The following is a 16,129-nucleotide window of genomic DNA, read 5'->3' as shown; positions in this document are numbered from 1 at the left end:
TCTGGTGCCTTATTAATCCATAGGATGTAAATATTTTGAAAAAATATTGATTTATGAATGCTTTTATGTCAACTAATCAATATTTCAATTGAGACCTGGATGCCATATGATCTCTCGTCAGATATGGAGCCAGCAGGACAGGCAGTGTATTCTGGAGTGTTTGGCTCAGCTTCTGTTGGAGAAGGACTACACTTTGTTGATTGCTCGACACCTGCGGCCGCTGGTTCTGGACCTGTTGGAGCGGAATTCAGAGAGGGTCAAAGCTGGTGGCAGGATCAACCATGACCTCCACGAGCGCCTGTGTGTGGCCCTCAGCAAACTCCTTGGCGTCAGTCCTGATGCACCGGCGTAAGTGGAATCTCTTCTCTTCACAGTGAGCAGGGGAAATGTCCCCTATATGTCTCACCTGCAAGGATGCTGGTGCTGGATTAACTTGGTTGGAGGCCCTTAAGCAAAAAATTGGTTTTAACATTGAGCTTCAAGATCAAAGGTCTAGTTCAGTTTCACAGAGTGAGATGAGAAAACTGGGAATAATTTCATTTTTGTGTGCGATGTACAGAGGTGGAGTCAGGACACGGTTGGACAAGCTTAGCATAAAAATGGAAAAGGTTTTAGGAAAGTTGTTTGTTTGTTTTTTGGTGAGCAACAGTTAAGTGAGGGTTATGTACAAGGAGGAGCCCTTAAAAGAATAGTTCACCCAAAAATGAAGATTCAGTCATTATCTGCTTACCCCATGCAGATAGAAAGTAATTTTTTGTTTTCCACAAAACATTTCTGGAGTTTCACAGCTAGAGAGCATTGCAGCATTCTTCTAAACAACTGAAGTAGCTGGGGACTTGTTTTTAAACAGAAAAAAACAGACAAACATAAAATGGCTCCAAACAGCTCATCTGGTGTTATCCAAGTCTCCGGAAGCCCCAAGATCTCAAATTGATTTGAAAAGATGTTAATTCTCCACCCTCAACAAGTGGTGGAGCTGGTGCACCCACTACAGATGGGATGTGCTTTTAGTTTTGCAGCTACAGTTAAGATTTAGGCCTAAAAAGGGTGAAAATAACTTCAGATCACTTTGGGATCTCGGGGCCTGTGGTGACTTGGATTATGCTGCTGGACGAGCTGTATCGAGCTGTATTGAGACATTCTATGTTTTCTTTTTTGGCTGTTTTTTTTTACGATTTAAAACTAGTGCCCAAATACTTCACTCCCCATCTCTACTTTGCTGTGAAGCTTCAGAAAAATTTTGTGGACTATGAAACTTCCTGACTTCCCGTTGGCATGGGGCGACTAGATAATGACTGAGCTGTTCCTTTGAAATCAATTCTAAAAGTTAGAGGAAGCCAGTAAAGAGCAGCTAAAACTGGACTAATTTGGTTCTAGTCATTAGCTGAGCTACAGAATAATGAATGAGCTGAAGTCTCTCAGTGAGTTTTTTTGGGCGATCAGTAAAAAGTGCATTACAGTTATTGAGTTGGATACAAATAAAGGCACATGTTTCTTTCTAAGGTGGGAAATTTATGTCTTCATCACCTTGTTAATGTGGGACTTAGATCTTAGATCTCAATCTAGGACAAAAGAAAGTCTTTTTAATAAGTATTCTAATTTCTTCAGATTATTAAACTGCATTTCTTCTAGGTTCCAGGGGCGACCAGGGATTTAGATTATGTTTAACTTTAAGACATCATTGCTCATCCATTTATTATTTGCCAAAAATGGGTGGCAATGGAGTTTAAAGCTGCAGCATCATTGTCCTTTCAAATGATGTCATCAAGTGGTAGCATGTATATAAAGAATAATAATGGACCAAGGCAGATCCCTCGTGGAACCTCAGAACAGATGTCTTGTTTTTCAAAACAGTTTATTTGCAAGACTGATGTAAAATGTTCTCCCGTTGTTGTATGTTTTGGAACAGTCAGTTTCTTAGTAAACTCCCAAAATACTGGATCGCCTCGCACTCAGCATTTCTCCGGGCTACATTCCACAGTGACTCATTTTGTACCTCTCTCCATAAGGTTTGCTGCGAGGTACTTCAATGATGCCCCCCCAGTGTTTCAGAGGCTCTTCTTCACCAGTGAAGAGTCATCAGCTGTTCAGTATGGCCCCAGGAGGATGAAGCTGCGTGACCTCATGGGTGCCACCCTACGTTTCCTCCAGAGTGATTGTGCCAAGTTTCGAATGCTTTGGGACTGGAGTCCTTGTGTATCACAGCTGCTCACCAGTGACATCATGGTTCGAGGGTATGTACCTGATCCTCTTTAGACCCAGTGAGGCGTCGCAGGCAATACAGGCTAATAAATCCTTAACCATAGCTGGTTTCATTTGTGGAAATCCAAAATGAGTATTCTTGATGATACCCTTTTTTACTGTATGTGCACAAGTAGTATAAAGCCTTTTGTAGCTCCAGAGGAAGCTGTATGTGATTTGATAAATTGCCTCCAGTGATGTCTCTGAGTGGCTAAGTTGCATTGTGGGTAATGTAGGCTGCAGGTTTGGAAAAGCAGTCCACTTGTCTAGCATTGCACTCCTATAACACTGTTGGACAGTCTCACTAAAATTCTTTAAGTGGCAGGTATTTCCTTTTTTTAAATTTTTTTTTTAAAAACTGTTTATAGTTTTATAAATGTGAAGTTGGTGTTAACATGTAGCTCTTCTTATTTTGTTAATGGTAATGGCTGCAAAGTTTTTTTATTTAAATTTTTTGCATTTCTTTGCTGTCTGTTTGTTTCCCCACCCAATTAAACATACTGTACTTTCCAATCATCTCTAACAGGTACACTGCCCATTGTTTAGCACTGGTCTCTCATATGACTGATAACCAGAAAACCATCTTTCTGAGGAAGGTGCTCACAAGTGATGAGATCCTGCACATGAAAATTAAGTATGTAGCTTTGTTTTTCCTTTCTTTTATCTAGTGTCAAATCTAGGACCAAGTGTTCTGGAAAATTCTTAGTTTCAATGCTACTCATGAAAGTGTTCTGTAATGCAGTGGCACCAAAACAGCACATTATCAGTACATTACATTACAAATATGATTGTATACATATTTTGTTTAATATTTCTGTTTGTAGGATTAATGTGTTCATTAACAAAACAAAAAAAATAATTCTTAGTGTATGATTTCAACAAATGTGTTATCTTGACTAAACTGGTATAGTATTGAAAATAATTTGTTTGCATGTCATGTCTTTTTCTTCATTCCTTGTTTAGAGCTTTGGAAGAAGCTCAGCAGCTTGAGGTAGAAAAAGCCCTAGTGTTAACCAATCAGGGCTCTGTGATGTGGCGCCAGGAGAGAGCCAATAAGTTTACCAGGGGCCAGGTGGTATCAGAGGACCTGTCCCAGAATGTTGTGGCAGTCTGTGGTGTTGTCCTACCCAGGATAGTCCCGAGACAGGCTGAACAGGTACGCAGCTCTTGTTTTGTCATGTACAACAGTCTGCTGAGGATCTTGTCAGTCCTTATATTGATCTCTATTTTGCAGATGAACAAAAAAGATCTGGTGCTGGTGGACTCAACCTGCCGGAATCTGAGAAGACTGGCATTGGCCGTGGCTTCCCAGAAGCCTGTGTTGCTTGAGGGCCCCATTGGATGCGGTAAAACCGCCCTGGTAGAGTTTATGGCTGCTGTCACAGGACATACAAAAACTACAGAGATCCTCAAGGTCCAGCTCGGGGATCAAACTGACAGCAAGGTGAGAGAGCACAGCATCAATCTTAACTTAGATATAAGATTAAAGAACTCTGTGTTAAAAGGTCTTAAAATGACTAAACCTTTGTTATATATTTTGTTGAGCTCTGTACTTAGATTATCCCAATATTTCATGTTCAAACTAGAGAATTCCAGAAATCCAAGTTTACCCAAGGTAACAGTGTGTTTCATTTGGTCGCTGTAACTTCCAAGATGAGTCAGAGAGTGAGGAAGGAAGCTGGCCAATTAGACTAAATGTTACGTGACTAAAACTTCGAACATTACCTTGTCAGTGAACATCTGTGCATGAGTCATGTAGATAGATTTTCATCAGCAATGGTGGTTGTTTAATTGTGTGTTCACTACAGGGTCATTGTATTTATATAATAAACAGCCAGATAACTTTATTAGACATCAGCCTTAAGATATCAAGCAATGGTGTACAGAGTGTGTGTGTGTGTGTGTGTGTGTGTGTGTGTGTGTGTGTGTGTGTGTGTGTGTGTGTGTGTGTTTTAATTTTGGTCAGTCACTCAACTCAGCACTCCCCTGAGACTCCAGTTCTTTCTCTTCTTTCTCCCCTCTACTCACTGTAAGGTTACGTTCATGGAGTAGAGTGCATTTCCCATCCAGCTCCAGTCAGCAATATCATTACAGTATGTTGGTGAAGGTTCTCAGTCATCCAGGTCATGCTAATTCTAAGTGCTGTATCGTAGTCAACTGATTGTGTTTCAGTTTTTGAAGACGTTTCACCTCTCATCCAAGAGGCTTCTTCATTTCTGTATAAACACCTGACAATGGTGGTCACCTCCGCGGATCGCTGCTGCAGTCAGTTTGATGAACAGGAGTGTAAATAAATCCACTTTTTAATCCCAAAAGTTAAAAGGAATCTCTGAGCTCTCCCCCCGGTAAATGGCTGCGGATCAGAGCAGAATCCAATGGACTCTGGGTGTTTATTCCTCCAGAAGGTCTGGCTCTGCAGCTGACTCTCCTCCAGGAATGGTTGGCCCTGCGCAGTGGACCAGCGTCCTCCGCCAGCCCTCCCACACAACACTCGCAAACGTCTTCTGTTTTGAGACCCCTAGTGGCAAAAATGAAATACTCTGCATTTTAAGAGGCATTCAGTATACTCATCAAAGAGTACAACTCGGCACGCAAAAACAGTCACATATTGTCTTCTATGACTCTGGTGGGAGCTTTCCAAAGTTGTAAATAAAAAATAACCCTGTTGATGTCACAGTGTTGCCATCAGGGTACAGTCTGCTCCTGCTGTAGGTTTATCATTTTTAACACAAAGCCTGCATTACAGACTGGAGCTGTAAAGTGTAAAAGATGTAGGCATTTACGAGGCAGTGAGGATCTAATTAAAGATGCTGTGGAGTTGCATTATGGGAAATGTAACATCCAATGTTTTTGAAGGTGGCAAATACCAGGGACTAAAAGTTAGGATGTCTTAGCCTCTGCTGTTTCGATCTTGACCACTCTTTTATGTCCCTTGTGAGTCCCTCAACTCTATGGAAGTGGAATACCAATACACTGAAGTTCCTTGTTTAATATTTAATGGAGATTAAATTTCTGTGTTTTTTGTTTCACAGATGCTGCTAGGGATGTACCGTTGTACTGACATACCAGGGAAGTTTGTGTGGCAGCCAGGAACACTGACACAAGCTGTATCTAAAGGCCAGTGGATCCTCCTGGAAGACATCGACCACGCACCTCTGGATGTGGTGAGTTAAAACAGTATAGAATGAGGCCATAATATTTTCAGTTTCATCACTTACTCAATATACATGGTATCTTTACCTGGTCTTGCTACATTACATTTCATGAATAGATCCTTAATAAACAGATGCTTTTTATTACTAAGCCCTGTTAATGATAGACCTGAACATACCATATCATCAAACTACAACTGGACTTGTTTTTTAGATATCTGTGCTCCTGCCTCTGATGGAGAACAAAAAACTGATGATTCCAGGGCGGGAGGATTGCATCGATGTTGCTCCTGGATTTCAGTTCTTTGCAACGAGAAGGTAAAAATATCATTACAATTTACTTTTGCAATGACAGATTGGCAGCAGAGCGTTTACACACACTGAAGGGATGTGATTACTACTTGCTAATCTTCACTTCACTCTCCTAACAGTCTGAACATGTCAAGATCTTGTATAAACAAATTCAGGCACTTTATGATTTGTCTATGTGCATGTCCCACTTACAGACACCACCGGATAGCCTATGTTAGGCCTCTGTTATCGTCATGCATTATTAAGGTCTCGGTAAGCTTCAAACTATCAGGGTCATACAAAGATTACTTTGAATACTATGAGAGGTTTAGGATAAAATAATGATAATGTTTAATTTGTGGACACCAGCACACATTCCAGTGTACACACAAACAGTGACGGAAGCAGTGATCAGTCACCAGAGAAAACCCAGCCTACTTTGACACCTCCGCATACCTGGCCAATCACTGGATCAATGTGGGCACGACTGTCAGATTGTCTGTAATGAAAAGTTATTGGACATGAGTATGCTTTTGGTATTGCAGGACGTACTACAGCGGTGGCAGTTGGCACAAACCACAGAATTCTCATGCAGCGCTGCTGGACAAATACTGGACCAAGCTGCAAATAGGCAACATGACACGAGAGGAGCTGAAGAAGGTGAGTGTACCTGCTCATACCTGTAGTCCTCCCACACAGGTGTTATCACTGATGCTGTCTAATTAAACCGATTCTCAGGACAGTGTGGAATTGCCCTGTTTTTATTCTTATTAGTGCATAGAAGTTGGTGACATCATGTAATTTCCTGCATCTGCAGAATGTTCCAGAATTTCCCTCATGTCTTATTAGCTTACCTTCTGTCTCTGTGTGTAGGTGCTCATCAGCAGATTTCCAAAGCTGACAGTGGTGTCAGAGCGTCTCCTGGATATCTACTGCCAGCTGACTGGAGAGAGACACTCTGATCCTGACACAGGTGGCGCCCAAACCCCCGAATGCAGCCAGCAGCACGCATCTGCAGACAAAAGCACACCTCTGGAGGGGAGAGCGCTGTCACTGAGGTGAGGCCCACGTTCTCTACGCTCCCTTTACTTCTACTTGTCAAGTATTTAAATTAAATGATGTCATCTTTTATTCTGAGAAGGTGATTTCAGATTAGGACACAGATTAGGACTATTTATGTCCTGTTATTCTTTTGTGATATATATTGTGGGGTCCAAAAGTCTGAACTAAGCTAGATGTATTGATGTTGATGGTGTGGTTACCTTGGGTCTGCCTGACCTTGCTTTGGATACAACTCACGCAGTTTCTTTGCTTAGAATAACAAGTTGACTTCTGACACATTCACTAACCTTCTGAATCCTCAGACTTTCTGATTATTCCGGGTTTATGTGATAGTATTGGCGACCCTAACTCTAACCCATGTGGTGTCAGACTTTTGGACCCTGCTTTATATCTGATATGGTTATCACCTGCACAGGGGTTTATAAACACTGAAATCTACTGACTACAAATTAAGATGGATCATATTTTGTGCATTATAAATTTTTTTTCATGATAAAAATAAAAATCCACTGAAACCATGTTATTTATGGCAAGAATCAACAAGAATTTGACCACACTGTTGAGATATACAGGGCGCACAGAAACCCTATGTCATTTATAGGACCTTGATATAACAACCTTTTGTTACCCAGTGTCTGGCCTCTCTGCACCCTGTATCCTGACAGTGGGGGGCGAACATAGAAAGCTTTAGCCCCCTTTGGATTTGCATCTGTCAGATCCTCCCAATCACAACTACCAGCCAGTCTGCAGCGGCAGCCTCTATGACTTTAATTAGCTTTCCACTAGCTTCTGCTGTGTTCGATAGATAATTGATTGGACTGTCCTCTGGACGAAGGGCAGGAATCACAGACTCTACAGGTCGTAAAGGGGCATTCTCATTAGGTAACAGGTTTATAAATACCTGCTCACTCAGAGACCGTTCTCATCTGCCCTGGTGCTTTTTGTAGTTTCCACTTGCTTTCAGTGTGATCCATAGAAGGTTTGCTGGTGAAGATTCAGCCATAAATCAATGCGTTGTTAGTTTCCATGCTCCGCACTTCAATAGTACATATGCTTTTCATGGATCAATGTAATTAACTTTATAGCTTGGCATGTGATGCTCATATGTGTTGGTCTAGTTCATCAGGGTTCATGCTATAGAAGAAGATACATTCACTTTAGGTCAACATTCTTCATTTACTCATCGTTTCACCTGTCACCATATAATACTATAAGCCTGTACCACAGCTATTGGTGAGACCAACTTTCTCTCTAAATGTTTATTTAATCCAACTCTTCCACATCTGATTGGTTCATTCTCTATGTGTCCCTACATGCTGGCACATGGTTTCAATAGCCTCCGATCATGTCCTGTTTCATTCCTCTTGATCACCTGAAACAATATGTAATACATTTATAACAACGCTAGTTAAAGGATTTTAGTGTCTCACTCTGCAGCTAGCTTTTTATCCCGAAATTATATACCGGCTTTTTGTCTTCCAAAAGTTACATTCATATCCATTTCATTCTCTTTCCCTGCTGTTGTGTCCTTATCATGACTCCACAGGGACCTACTGAAATGGTGTGAGCGGATCAGCGTTAACTTTGATAGCACCTCATCAGCCACAGCACAACATGTCTTCCAAGAGGTTTGTGGATTTGATTTCTTAAAAAGTAACCAAATGAAGGAATATATGTCTTTACCACACGGCTGCCAGAGTGAATGTATTTAGTTGTATTTGGTTTAGTACTGCTTTAGTCATATTCAACTGAAATGCTCACTCCTAAATTTGAAAGTGAAAATCTGCTTTTGATTCTGGTCATCCACTAATCGAAAGTTCAGTGGTTCAGGCCCGGACCCCTACAGTCTGCACGTCAAAGTGTCCTCTGGCAAGATACTGAAACCCCGTTGCTCTCAGTGGCTCTTACATGGGTGTGTGAATGTATGTATGAATAGTTATTGCTCTGATGAGCAGGTTGGCACCTTGCATGGTAACCTCTGCCACCAGTGTGTGAATGTGTGTGTGAATGGTGACTTGTGTTGTAAAGCACTTTGAGTGGTCGGTAAGACTTGATAAACGCTACATAAATGCATTTCAATTGCCAATTAAAACTTGTGGTCATTTAGCCTGTATTATTTTTAATGACTGATGCCTTTTGTGCTATTTTCCTCCTCAGGCTCTTGATTGCTTCACAGCCATGCTGTCTCATCCTGAAAGTCGACTGCGAATGGCCGAGATTATTGGAAGCAAGCTCAATATATCCAAAGAGAAGGTATTTGACAAGATCTTTCTGACAAAGATTTTGGGGAGGGGGGCATTAATTCAAAGCACACCTTGACAACATTGATTGAACAGTGAGAAAATTGTGGGGTTTTTTACATTAAAGGAATAGCTCAATAAAAAAAAAAAATCAGTTATTATCTACTCACCCCCATGCTGGAAGAAAGTCAGGTGAAGTTTCATAGTCCTCAAAACATTTCTGAAGCTTCACAGCAAAACAGTAGATGGGGACTTGTTTTGCAACCTAAAAAACAACCAAAAAAGAAAACATAGAATGGTTCAATATAGCCTGATACAGCACAGTTTCTGGACTTTGGGATCGCAAATTGATTTGAAAAGACATTATTTAAATCCTTTTTAAGCCCAAATCTTCACTGTAGCTGCTAAGCTGTCAGTGTTGGCGTGCACCCTGTCTGAAGTGTGCGCACGAGCTCGACTTTGCATATTTATGAGGGTGTAAATAACATCCTTTCAAATCACTTTTGAATCTGGGGGCTTCTAGAGACTTGGATTACAGTGGACCAGCTGTATGGAGACATTTGTGTGCTTTTTTTTTTTTTTTTTTTTTTTTTTTACATTTTATAACAAGTCTCCAGCTTCTTCAGTTGTTTAGGAGAATGCTGCAACACTGTTTTGCTGTGAAGCTCATCAGTACGGGGGCGAGTACATAATGACTGTTCTTTTACCAGAATGCCATACATGAAGACAATTTCTGCCCATTGTAATTTGAGAAATGCTGTTGACAATATGGAAAAAAACCAACCTCCCTCCCTCTAGATCATAATCTACTTTCTATACAAAAAACATGTTGTGATTTTGATTTCTGGCTACTGTTTGTCCATAGGCCCAGCACTTCTGCCAGATGTACCAGCCTGGCATCATGCTGACCGAGCTGGAGGTCTCTGTGGGCAGAGTGACTCTGGATCGAAAGCAGACTGAAGCAGTGCAGCTGAGTGTGTAAGTGGGACATCCTGCCCATCCTGACCCCTTTGACCTCTGTTTACACCATATATGTATCAGCTAGTTGCTGTGCCAATATTCACCTACTGATAGAACCAAATAGATCCCCTGCTGCTTTACTCTGTAAACATCAAATTGATTTCAAACTACATTATGGTAAACAAAGCCATCTAATGGTTCGGCAAATCAGGACATGCCCAAATTCACATTGATTCTGTTGCACAGCCAATATCAAACCATGGATTGAAAACAAAGTGTGACTTGGTGCAGTAGTATGCAAAAACTGAGTTTAGTGTCTGCAGTATGCTATGTAGTGATAACGCTGTTAAAAGTAATCCAACTGTGTTATAAGACACATTTACCGTTATACGATACTAAAAACTGTTACTGTCTCAATAAGTCTCCAACATTGCCCCAGACTGGTAGGAGCCACAGCCGAGCAACATGCTAACAACTGATTCAACAGGCTTATCTACAAAATAAACAGTAAAGCAACATAAAACATGGCAAAGCTCACATCTTCCAAGTCTGAAGTCAGGTCAAAGACTGTGGGTAGTGATCTGTTCTTCAGCTTGTATAGTTACTGGCCCCTGTTCATACAGTCAGTCTAATGTTGACAGTCCATAGTGAAATCCACACATCCTCGGGCTTGCTTAAAATATACACACAATACAACAGTTTTCCAGTCGTTATGGGGATATTTCTGTCATATTTCCATCAAAAAATAAAGTTAATCCACTGTGTCTTGACATCATCATATTCAAATGAGCCTAAACTTTACACAAGAAACAGGCCAAAATCTGAATCATATGTCCCCTGTAAAGCTGGTGATTGTACTGTAGACAGAGGCTGCATATCTTCGACAACATACTCTGCAACAAGCTTCCTCACTTCTCTTGGAAATCCAATGCCTGTTGCCCACACACTCCTCCTCAGTCTGTCTCTTCTGCTTACTGGCAATGTCTTCTCGTATTTAGCGTGAACCCTCTCCAGGAGTTTCTTCAGTTTACTTGCGCTACTTCTGACTGTACAGTGTTCCCCATGCTTCCCGATACATAAATTGCACTTGACTATGAAGTTTTTATCCTTTCTCTGATCGTCTCAAAGTAATGGGAGTGTACCCTTCTTTCAAAACGGAGACCTGCAGCCATTTCTGAATTTTGCCAACACAATTCTTTGGCATTGTGTGGGTAAATTCTTATAATTAATTAAACAATTAATTTCAGATTGTAACTTGTAATATTGCCAAGATTCTATTAGAAATGTATTCTACTCCCTTACTGCATAAAGTAATATATTACTGCAGTGTTCTTGATTCAGACGATCAGCTCGTCATCCAGCTCTGCTGAGCCTGATAACGACCCAGTCGTTTGAATCAGGTGTGTTAGTGCAGGGAAACATCCAGGACTAGGGGCAGAGGACCAGAGGACCAGGATTGAAAAACACTGTACACTTTTAATGCATTGGTTGCTAACCTGACCTGTATCTCATAGTGAGGGATGTTTGGCAATTTTAGCTAAATTGAAATAAATATTGCTCACTGATATTTGTTGGATAGTGTTAGCACAGAACATGTTTCTGTTATGAATGAGTGGAACACAGGATACTTCAGTAGTGAATTTATTATAGGTCTTCGGAGTCTGTGACCAAATCTGCTGGATACACATACAGTAACTTGAATAATCAGTGTAGGTGATTATAGAAAGTTGTGTGAATCATATTTTCTTTGTAGCATGGCCTCTAAACTTCTTCTGAGTGAATCTGATAATAACAGCTGATGACTTTTCTGGGCCATTTTTAATAGGACATGTTTGATTCAGCCATTAGACTCAGCCACAAACACTACAATGGGAAAGTCTAAAGAGCTCAGCATTGATCTGAAAGAGCACATTATTGAACAAGTCAGGGAAGTCACTTGGAGCCATTTCAAAGCAATCACAGGTCCAAAGACCAACTGTACAAACAACTGTAAGTATGAAGTGCATGGCACAGTTGTGTCACTGCCACGATCAGAAAACACAAACTATCACCTGCTGCAGATGCTGCACCTTAAGCTGGACTGAAGTTTGCTGCTGATCACATGGACAAAGAAAAAACCTTGTGGAGGAAAACTCTGTGGCCAGATGAAACAAAAACTGAGTTTGTTTGGCCACAATGAGCAGCAATATGTTTGGAGGAGAGAAGGTGAGGCCTTCAACCCCAACAACCCCACACCTACTGTCCAGCATGGTGCTGGTAGTATTATGCTGTGGGGCGGTTCTGCTGCCAGTGGATCTGCTGCTCTAAAGAAAGTAAATGGAATAATGAAGAAGGAGGATTATCTCCAATTTCTTCAGGGAAACCTAAAATCATCAGCAGAAGATTGGCTCTTGGGTGCAGTTGGGTGTTCTAACAGGACAATGATCCAAACACACATCAGAAGTGGTAAAGGAACAGATCAATCAGGCTAGAACTGAGCTTTTGGAATGGACCTCATCACAGAAACATGAGAGCTGTAGAAATCATTGGAACTGAAAACTGCCATGATATACATTTTCTTTACAGTGTATGTAAACTCTTGACCGCGACTGTAAATATTGTTCATTGACTTTTGGTGGCTTATGTTAGAAAATTGTAGCTGACTTTAGATAGATATTGTATTTTATGGTTGAGGGGCCTGACTGTTACACCAGTACAACTTACATTTTTCTTTTTTTCTTTCTTTTTGTTTTTTTCCATGAACAGGGAGAACCAGACATTTGCTGCCACTCGTCCCTCTGCTGTGCTGCTGGAACAGCTGGCAGTGTGTGTAGCCAAAGGCGAGCCTGTTCTTCTGGTGGGAGAGACAGGAACTGGGAAGACCTCCACTGTTCAACACCTGGCTAGAGTCACAGGTGAGCTCAGGAACCCAGCCGGGCTGTGGTTGGAGGTTGGAGGTTGGAGGTTGGAGGTTGGAGGTTGGCGGTTCGATCCCAGCCACTTCGAGTCCACATGTTGTCCTGTATTCCAAATTGTGCCTGATGTTCATAAGTTTGGTGTTTTTTATAAAAAGGCAGTCCACACCTCTCCTGATTGAAATATTCCCTATTGCGTGTTCAATCCAGGACACAGGTTGCGGGTTGTGAACATGAACCAGCAGAGTGACACTGCCGACCTGCTAGGAGGGTGAGTGACATACAAAGTGTACCTAAATAAAATTGTAACTTTTTCCTTCACTAACAGATTTCAAATATCAAATACCATCTGTTATTTTGTCAGATTAAAACTGTTTACGCTGCAAAAGCTGTACTCTCTTGCAAAAGGGCATAATCCTTAATAAAGATGGCATCACATATTATCTTCTGTCTGATGCAGATACAAGCCAGTTGATCACAAGCAGATCTTGCTCCCCCTGCGGGAAGCCTTTGAGGACCTGTTCTCCCAGACATACTCGAGGAAGCAGAACCTGACCTTCCTGGGTCATGTGCAGACCTGCTTCAGGGGGAAGCGCTGGCAGGATCTACTCAAACTGATGGACCATGTCTGCAAGTCTGCTCTCACTAAGGAGCTGCAGGAGAAATCAAATGGTAGAGTACTAGAAAGAGTAAACAACGATAACTGAGAGTGTACTGGCAACTGTAGCACAGTGATAGTAATATTTCTTGTGTGGCTGTGCAGCTGCCTTGCTGCAGGAGCAGTGGGAGGTGTTGGCTGCCAAGCTGAGCCAGACCCAGCAACAGATCCGAGCCTGTGAGACTGCCATGGTCTTCGCCTTTGTGGAGGTAAAGACCTGAGAAATATCCCCCCTCAGCCTCGACATTACCAACCAACAAATAAAGGCCAAATGCCAACACAATCCATGTACAGGAGTTAATGCCCTGAACTGTATTCCTCAGCTCTGACCTCTGTGTGCTCCACTGTAGGGAACCTTAGCTCAGGCAGTAAAGAAGGGCCACTGGATCCTGCTCGATGAGATCAACCTGGCAGCAGCAGAGACCCTGGAGTGCTTAAGTGGACTTCTGGAGGGCAGCGCTGGATCTCTGGTGCTGCTGGACCGTGGAGACACTGGTGAGGACAGCTGTCACCCATACAACAGGGACAGGGTTTGATAGCACTGAATCATTGAATCTAAGTAGTTGCAGGACTTGGTATGATTATCAAATCAAAAACCTTTGGAATCCCTTTTTGGATACGTTTAGTTTCAGTGAAAAATAACTAAAATGTATTTATTCTCTTGACTAAATGAAGAGGTGTCAGCTTTTTCTGCTAAACTTCTTAGTATTTAGAGTTGTAAAGTTAATTGACCAGATGCTTGATCTGACTTTCCCCAATGTGACATTGAACAGATCACATTGACTGATTTGTGTTACTTTAATTTTAATATTCCAGGGATTGTTGTTAATTGTGTTGTGTTTTATTTGATCATAGAGCCTCTGACACGCAACCCAGACTTCCGGCTCTTTGCCTGCATGAATCCAGCTACTGATGTGGGCAAGAGAAACCTGCCTCTGGGCCTCAGGAACAGGTGAGAGTGTGCAGAGGTGAAGACATAGTGAAAGTCTTTATCTCATCAGCCTAGCTAAGATGCTCATTTATTTTATATCTTAGAAATAACACAAAGCACATTAATGATTTCAAATAAGGGTACTTTTTTCTCTTCACTTGATAAATCCCAGACAAAACTGAGTTCTAAAATGGTACAAATAATTAAATGTACTCATCACGTGATATCACATACTGTTTATATATGCATGCTCCATGCGTTAACCTGCTCTGTGTGTGTGTGTGTGTGTGTGTGTGTGTGTGTTTGTTTTCCAGGTTTACTGAGCTGTTTGTGGAGGAGCTGGAGAATGAGGGAGACCTGCGTATTCTGGTTTCAGACTACCTCAAGGGCTTGAATCCACCCAGGAATGTCATCAGTGGTATCATAAGGTCAGCATTTACACAAGTAAAATCAAGTTGGCTGAAAACAACCATGGCTCCAAAAGTCTTTTCAGAACAGTGTACTAGGGGAACATTTCATTTATAGACAGTTATACAAAAAATCCTGAAACATGTTCCACCTCTTCTACATGGTTTTTTGGTATAAAAAAGAAGGAAATCCTGTATTTGTATATCCTTGTATATCCTGAAGTGATACTGTAAGGCAGTAAAGTAATGAAAAATTAGAACATAATCTGTCATAAAGTAGCAGGCTTTTATCCAGGAAACTAGGGGTAGTGCTTTAATAACACAGTGAGTTTTATGTAGCATTTCTACTTTCTTTATTGTAATACTATCAAGATGCCAAGGGCAGATATTTTTAGTGACACTAACATACTTCATGTTATAAAAATAGCTCTGGCCTAATCCTCTCAGTCCTCAGTCTTCAGGCCAGCTTTGTTGCATTTTTCAGAGTCTCACAGCAGGCTCAAGCAGGATGCTGATTTATTTCTTAATGTTCCTTTAACAAGTGTGTTGGTGTGCAGTTTTTACCTAGCAGTACGAAAGGAGGCCAGCTCACATCTGGTGGATGGTACAGGCCACAGACCCCACTACAGCCTGCGCACTCTGTGCAGGGCACTGAAGTACGTGGCAGCAAACCCCTGCCACAGTGTGCAGCGCTCACTCTATGAGGTAGGTTGCAAGAGAGGTATAATCTCGATAAAGGGTCAGGTCACTGAAATACAAAAGAAAAAAAAATCTCATGTACCCCAAGTGATATTAAGACATGCCAGTAGTTTTTGCTTATGGGTTGGTAAAGGTTGTTGTTGCTGTGACATTGTAAAACTGTTTCTGTCCCCACCACCTGCATGTATTCCATGTTGACACTCTCCCTGATTCTTGATTGCAGGGTTTCTGCCTGAGCTTCCTGACTCAGCTGGACAGAAGTTCCCACCCTTTGGTCCAGAAACTGGTGTGTCAGCACATCCTGATGGGGAACATCAAGTGTCTCAAACAAGTAAGACCTTCTGATCTTTTAAGACCTGATTTTTAAACAAACGTTGTACATTTTTGTGGCAAACATAGCTCTGTAACACATATCTTACCTTCACAACAGTAACAACTATAATGGCACTCAGTAGAGCACATACCTCCGCCCAGGCTCAACAGTCCCCATTTTATTCAATCAAGCCTAATCTAATATCTTATTTATTACTGTACAGCAGCTAGAAAAAGACTACTCTCTATGAAAACATATTTAAATCTGCTAGATCCAGATTT

The 16,129-nt window shown here is 41.5% G+C and overlaps 1 protein-coding gene across 2 annotated transcripts in view; it reads left to right on the top strand.

Annotated features, from left to right (window-relative positions):
* The window catches only part of mdn1 (midasin AAA ATPase 1), a 63,241-nt gene that overhangs the window by 471 nt on the left and 46,641 nt on the right, over positions 1–16,129 (top strand). Inside the window, exons 2-22 of one of the 2 annotated variants that reach the window (XM_084376886.1) lie at positions 122–348; positions 2,010–2,234; positions 2,768–2,875; positions 3,205–3,397; positions 3,476–3,685; positions 5,274–5,405; positions 5,608–5,711; positions 6,230–6,344; positions 6,558–6,742; positions 8,293–8,374; positions 8,904–8,999; positions 9,852–9,964; positions 12,692–12,840; positions 13,051–13,111; positions 13,301–13,512; positions 13,604–13,707; positions 13,849–13,993; positions 14,354–14,450; positions 14,744–14,857; positions 15,394–15,541; positions 15,759–15,866. In XM_084376886.1, the coding sequence (XP_084233012.1) occupies positions 122–348; positions 2,010–2,234; positions 2,768–2,875; positions 3,205–3,397; positions 3,476–3,685; positions 5,274–5,405; positions 5,608–5,711; positions 6,230–6,344; positions 6,558–6,742; positions 8,293–8,374; positions 8,904–8,999; positions 9,852–9,964; positions 12,692–12,840; positions 13,051–13,111; positions 13,301–13,512; positions 13,604–13,707; positions 13,849–13,993; positions 14,354–14,450; positions 14,744–14,857; positions 15,394–15,541; positions 15,759–15,866 (2,928 nt within the window). Of the gene's footprint in view, positions 1–121; positions 349–2,009; positions 2,235–2,767; positions 2,876–3,204; positions 3,686–5,273; positions 5,406–5,607; positions 5,712–6,229; positions 6,345–6,557; positions 6,743–8,292; positions 8,375–8,903; positions 9,000–9,851; positions 9,965–12,691; positions 12,841–13,050; positions 13,112–13,300; positions 13,513–13,603; positions 13,708–13,848; positions 13,994–14,353; positions 14,451–14,743; positions 14,858–15,393; positions 15,542–15,758; positions 15,867–16,129 lie in introns of both variants that reach the window. The other variant, XM_084376885.1, reaches the window with a different exon arrangement.

The sequence above is a fragment of the Pagrus pagrus genome, assembly GCF_965226575.1.
Source record: "Pagrus pagrus genome assembly, chromosome: 16".
NCBI classification, from domain to species: domain Eukaryota; kingdom Metazoa; phylum Chordata; class Actinopteri; order Spariformes; family Sparidae; genus Pagrus; species Pagrus pagrus.
The sequence above is the reverse complement of the archived record's forward strand: the minus strand, read 5'-3'. Positions and strand labels throughout refer to the sequence as shown.